The 6,604-nt window shown below is 37.9% G+C and overlaps 1 protein-coding gene across 1 annotated transcript in view; it reads right to left on the bottom strand.

Moving 5' to 3' along the window:
* Window positions 1–252: 252 nt before the first annotated feature.
* rps6kc1 (ribosomal protein S6 kinase polypeptide 1) overlaps window positions 253–6,604 on the bottom strand; it is a 34,165-nt gene continuing 27,813 nt past the window's right edge. Inside the window, exons 14-16 of the mRNA XM_016521861.1 lie at window positions 5,140–5,222; window positions 4,865–4,960; window positions 253–1,166 (exon numbers count right to left, since the gene is read on the bottom strand). Of these exons, the coding sequence (XP_016377347.1) occupies window positions 1,065–1,166; window positions 4,865–4,960; window positions 5,140–5,222 (281 nt within the window). The 3' untranslated portion in view covers window positions 253–1,064. The remainder of the gene's footprint in view (window positions 1,167–4,864; window positions 4,961–5,139; window positions 5,223–6,604) is intronic.

Below are 6,604 nucleotides of genomic sequence, written 5' to 3' on the forward strand. Positions count from 1 at the left end.
GGCTAGGGACAGTGTCAGTACTGGTAGCATGAGGAGATACCTGGACCCTACAGAAGTTGCACAGGCAGTCCAACTCCTCCAGGATGGCACACCAATACGTGCTATTGCCAGAAGGTTTGCTGTGTCTCCCAGCACAGTCTCAAGAGCATGGAGGAGATTCCAGGAGGCGTGCAGTTACTCTAGGAGAGCTGGACAGGGCTGTAGAAGGTCCTTAACCCATCAGCAGGACCGGTATCTGCTCCTTTGTGCAAGGAGGAACAGGATGAGCACTGCTAGAGCCCTACAAAATGACCTCCATCCAGCAGGCCACTGGTGTGAATCACACTATTAACAGACATACACAGGTCATCTGGTGCACAAGCACCTTTTTAAAGTAGTTCTTCCTTTCTTTGTGCTCTGAACTGACATGAGCTAAATAATGATAGTCATCTTTTATAGAATCTGAACTCCATTGTTGAGTTTCCATAACCGATTCTGCTGTTTATCTCTGTGAAGCTGCTTTGACACAATCTGTATTATATAAAGCAATATAGAAATAAAAGTGACTTGATTCTGCAGTTACAATTATCTTAAAGAGTGTGAACCACCCTTGAGAATCTAACACATCAAGTGAAAAAAACAATGTAAGCCCACTGACACTGAGAGAAATTTAATGAATAACACAGAGCATCAGATGGGTTAGTAGAGAATATGTAGTGCCTGTGATAAATTTCAATGAAACAACTGACCAGGATCACTCTGTACATGTCCTTCTAGCACATGCTAAAGATGTTCATGCAGTGAAATTTGCCAGCTGCTTTTTGTAAACACTATAAATTAAACACCCATACATATTTACAGTTTTATACAGGATATATGTATGTATTGATATTTCTCCTGATATAAACAGAAACTTCCTGTATGCCACATTGTAACTTCCTCACAGTTGACAATGAGCTTTGGCCATTTGTAGGTAAGAATCTGTGTGAAATAAGCATGTGTTCTGCATCATTTGATGTTTTTGTACATATGGACATTTAACAGTCAATTTAGATCGTTCATCTCATTCAAGTCTATCTAATGGTTTACTTGGTCCAGTTCACGTGAGAAAAGAACGGATGAGACTTAATATCCTCCACACCAGCAACTCCCGCACCCAGCCGCTCCACTGGATTATACTGTAACAGCTACAGACAGACAGACAGAGAGAGAGAGTGAGTGGTGGTTACAGTAGAATGTACTTTCTTTAAAGCAATAGTTAAAGGGGTTATGAACTGAGAAACCAAAATTCCCTTGATCTTTTAACATTAACTATATTGCCAAAAGTATTGGGACACCCCCTTCTAATGAACAGGTTTGACTACATTAGTAATTTCCTTGAGTAGAAATCTTAATGTTTAAGCATATAATGATATTTTAGGAAATTGTGTTTCTAATTTTATAGCAACAGTTTGGACAGGACCCTTTTCTACTCTAATGACAATGCCTCTGTGTATAAGGCAAGGTTCAAAAAGAAATGATTGATTGAGTCAGTGTGGAAGAACTTGACTGGTCTGCAGAAAGCAATCCCAGCTGAACACCTCTGGTGTGACTTTAAATGCCGACCTTGAGCCAAAAACTCATCACCAAACACCAATTACCTGTACATATGGGTACAGTCATTTTAAAACATCCAAAACTGTTGCAACTATTTTTAAGTACATGAATTATGTTTCCATCTTTGTTGCCACAGTTTTGGAAGTGCCTTTTTCTGTTCAAAAAAAGGGGGCGTCCCAATACATTTGTCCATATAGTGTATGTACAAGTCATTGGTGTGTGGTGAGTTTTTGGCTCAAGGTCTGCATTTAAAGTCACACCAGAGCTTTGCTTTCTGCTGCAGTTCTTCCACACTGACTGAATATTACTAAAGCAGTCAAACCTGTGTATTTAGAAGGGGCGGTCCCAATACTTTTGGCTATATACTATATAAGAGGTCATTGTACTATAAAAACATCCTGTAAGTTTCAGAGCTCAAAACATTGTCGTTAGTCTAAAAACAGCTTATATTGAAGTCAGTCTGCCAAAACGAGAGCTTGTGGAATGTACAGGTATGATTCTATAATGTAATAGTGTGGATAAGCACCGCCTCCGCAGAAGATCATCAACGCCTGCTTCAACATCGCTGCCTGTTTAGCCCCGCCCACCAATTCAGATTCTGCGACTGGATCTTTATTTTAACATGGATTCGTTTACAGTGGCATTCATCCCACAGACATCCCACATGAAAAAATACTATAGTAATTTATAGTAAATACTATAATGTTTTTGAACTATACTATAGTAAAGTGTATTATACTGTATATATTATAGTATTTACAACACTGTTAATGAATGCTACAGCATACTGTAGAATTAACTATAGTGAACTGATAAACTGTAATAAATACTATAGTATACTTTACTACAGTAAACTGGAGTGTATTGTAGTATAATATACCCTATAGTTGTAGAAAACTTAGTACAGTATTGGGTAAAGCCCCGTTCACACCAAGAACGATAACTATAAAGATAACATTAGAGTCCACACCAGCGAACGACATCGTCTGTTTATTCTAAGCGCACGCTCGTCTGCCGCTTTAAATTCTCGAGCTCGCGATAGCAGGATGGATCCTGATTAGGTGTCAATGTTTTTATCGTTCATCAGCTGGAAAAAATCGTTCTGAAAGTGATTCCAACAATATCGTTTCTCTGTGCCTTTATCGTTATAGCTCTGGTGTGGACTGCTATTCCTTAATATTGAGAACGATTTTTAGAACTATATCTTTATCGTTATCTTTATAGTTATCGTGCTTGGTGTGAACGGGGCTTAAAGCAATTTGTTTATATTACTATAGTTGTTATATTACTACAGAAACTATAGAATTACCACATCAAATTAATTCAAGTACTTTATTATAGTATGGTTCAAAAACACTATAGTATTTACTATAGATTACTATAGTATTTTTTCATGTCATGGAAAGAAAAAGTCAGACTGCACAATAATTCTTCCATATCACAGCATTACTGTCGGGTTCATATCTTTCTGTAAAAGTCTGATTGCAAAGCCTGCATCAAATTGTGTTGGTTTACCAAAGAATCCACAATGAAATGTACTGAACAACAAATAATGCTCTACTGAGACATCAACATTGTTGAAAATAAACACCCTTTTTCCTAAAACTAGGATCCTTTGGAAGGTAATGTTATTTTTAGTCCAGTGATCCTAGCATCTCTCAGTCTGTCCATATCACTTCACTAACACGCCAGTGGATGGGCCAAAATTAAAATGATGAAGTTGACATTCATATCTGTCTGTGTAGGCTGTCTTGTGCTGATGTATTCATCTCTGCTACGTAATAAAGAGATTTAAATAAGTTATTTTGGCAGCTTGGTTTCAATAAAAGCTGTTTTTGAAGTAACAAGGAAGTTTTGATTTCTGAAACATACAGTATGTTTTAATAGTGCAATGAGCTCTTATATGTCAGAAGATCAGGGAACATTAAGCTGTTTCCACCATCGGGCCAAAAGGTTCTATGAAGGATAAGGAACAGTTCCAGTTATGATTCCACTTGAGCTCAGCTCAGCACAATTAGGAACCGTTCTCGGCCCGGAGAATGCACTTCGGTCACCTGCCTGTTGTCTGGCTGCTAGTTTCTCTCTGTAGCTGGCCAAGTGTGCTATTTGAACAAAATAAACAGAAATATTTGATCATGTCGACTGGCCCGAACTGGCACAGAATGGAACAGTTAAGCACTTCGGTCCGACAGTGGAAAAGCAGCTTTAGATTTTTTAGTTCCTGACCCCTTTAAGAATTACAGGGAGCTGCCTTCAAACATCCAACTAGAAAGAACAGTCTATTACAGTAAATGCAAACAAATGAGGTATGTTACCATTTAAACAGAGTAGGGTGCAAATCGTTAACAGGTTATGCATATCCCTATGATAAACTGGCCTCAGAAAGGGAGGGGAAGCCTGGCCCAGACACTTTGGTCATCGTGTCCCCTCACTTCTGATCGCTCGGTGACATATATTCATTTTTCACAATTGTAATACATACCTGTTCCAGCAGAGAGCGTGCTTCCTCCGACACAAACTCTGGGATGTTCAGGGATGAGTGTCTTCCAATGCCAGCAGGATGACACTGATATAGTGTCTAAACGCACACACACCAAATTGTACATGAACAACAAATTTAAGTATTTTGTATTTAAGCAGAGATACACAGAAATCACAAAACCCCTTCATTATAATTTGCCACACTGAAATCAATATATAAATACATTTTAAAATGATTCACTGAGAATAATGCATCTGTTGATGAAATACTCTCACCTTTCCGACTATGAGCTCAAATAAAAGGGCTCCCAAACTCCACCAATCACACGCTAATGTCTCTTCGCAGATTCCGCCCACTTCTAAATGACAGAGAGAAAAAAATGTATCATCAGAGTGTCTCACTTGTTGGACAATTTATTGTTTCACTCTTCTTTCCCTTAGTCGCAAAGACAAGAAGCTTTTGCGCCAAAATGAAGAGCAAAGTAAGTGTGTAATTTTTCTATGCTTTAAATACATGCTGCACCAGAGTAGGATGGGAAATGCTCTGTCCTACAAGAATGTCAACTCATCAGCACTAAACGAGTAATATAGTAGCTTTATTGCTACTCTTCATCAACTGTAAAGAAAGTGTGTACAAAATAATTAGCAAAATCAACACTACCTTATAATGAGATGATAAAACTCCTACTTGTGAGTCAAGAAGTCTTTATTACAATGTCACTATGCAGATAGAAAAACTAAATATGGAAGGACCCAATTCAAACAAACACACATCAAACTGTGTTGCCTGACTTTGATGATGTCATACCTGTTCCAGCAGAGAGCGTGCTTCCTCCGACACAAACTCTGGGATGTTCAGGGATGAGTGTCTTCCAATGCCAGCAGGATGACACTGATATAGTGTCTAAACGCACACACACCAAATTGTACATGAACAACAAATTTAAGTATTTTGTATTTAAGCAGAGATACACAGAAATCACAAAACCCCTTCATTATAATTTGCCACACTGAAATCAATATATAAATACATTTTAAAATGATTCACTGAGAATAATGCATCTGTTGATGAAATACTCTCACCTTTCCGACTATGAGCTCAAATAAAAGGGCTCCCAAACTCCACCAATCACACGCTAATGTCTCTTCGCAGATTCCGCCCACTTCTAAATGACAGAGAGAAAAAAATGTATCATCAGAGTGTCTCACTTGTTGGACAATTTATTGTTTCACTCTTCTTTCCCTTAGTCGCAAAGACAAGAAGCTTTTGCGCCAAAATGAAGAGCAAAGTAAGTGTGTAATTTTTCTATGCTTTAAATACATGCTGCACCAGAGTAGGATGGGAAATGCTCTGTCCTACAAGAATGTCAACTCATCAGCACTAAACGAGTAATATAGTAGCTTTATTGCTACTCTTCATCAACTGTAAAGAAAGTGTGTACAAAATAATTAGCAAAATCAACACTACCTTATAATGAGATGATAAAACTCCTACTTGTGAGTCAAGAAGTCTTTATTACAATGTCACTATGCAGATAGAAAAACTAAATATGGAAGGACCCAATTCAAACAAACACACATCAAACTGTGTTGCCTGACTTTGATGATGTGTATCTTCAGCACAGTTTGCAGTGCAGGCTGCAATATTATTTACATTACATTTTTTTTTTGTCTCTTAGAAATGCACATTTGACAGTAGCTTGAGTTGACCATAGTAGTAGCTTGCGTTAGAATGCAGATGAAAACTTATGCTCATTATCAAAAACATACAGCAACATCTGTAAAACATCTGTAAAAATTGTGACAACCTAATTTTTAAATGGTTAAATTTAATTATTCTGACCGAGTTTTATTAAAATAAACCATTGGTCTTTCATAGCAGCACACATTTAGATCATGATAACCACAGGTAAAACCTCACATATACTGTAGCACCTCAATACCATGGTAAAAATGTAACTATATGGTTTCTAGGCATTTTTATGAAAAACAGTACTTTAAATACATTTAGTATAAATGCACAAACATTACAGCTTAATCACAAATAATACTGTAATTGTATTGCATTACTCCTTTAATACATTTAATACATGTCTACATTAATATTATAAGAACATTTCAAAAGAACGTCTCAGGTTACTTATGTAACCATGGTTCCCTGAGTAGGGAACGAGACACTGCGTCCTCTAGGGGTCGCTATGGGGAACGCCTCGTCGTGACCCGTGTCTGAAGCATACATTGAAAAAACACCAACAACACGTTGGCCGGCGACAGCCAGGATGTCACTACCGTTGCGACTATAGTGTAGCGTCTGGACCAATCAGACACACCATTTTTCATTTGATTTAACAAATCAATTATTCATTAGATTAACAAACATTCACAGACCCCTCACCCAATAAACATACTGGGTGCCAAGATGTCTGTGAACGAGGCCCAGGACACTGGTTACCATGGCAACCACGACACCTTTGCTAGACCAGATACATTTACGACCTAATGGAATGCGAGTAGGGAAAATCACTGCCTTTTCCATAAGGAAAATCCA

Source organism: Sinocyclocheilus rhinocerous, unplaced genomic scaffold (assembly GCF_001515625.1).
Source record: "Sinocyclocheilus rhinocerous isolate Xijiao unplaced genomic scaffold, SAMN03320098_v1.1 scaffold270, whole genome shotgun sequence".
NCBI classification, from domain to species: Eukaryota; Metazoa; Chordata; class Actinopteri; order Cypriniformes; family Cyprinidae; genus Sinocyclocheilus; species Sinocyclocheilus rhinocerous.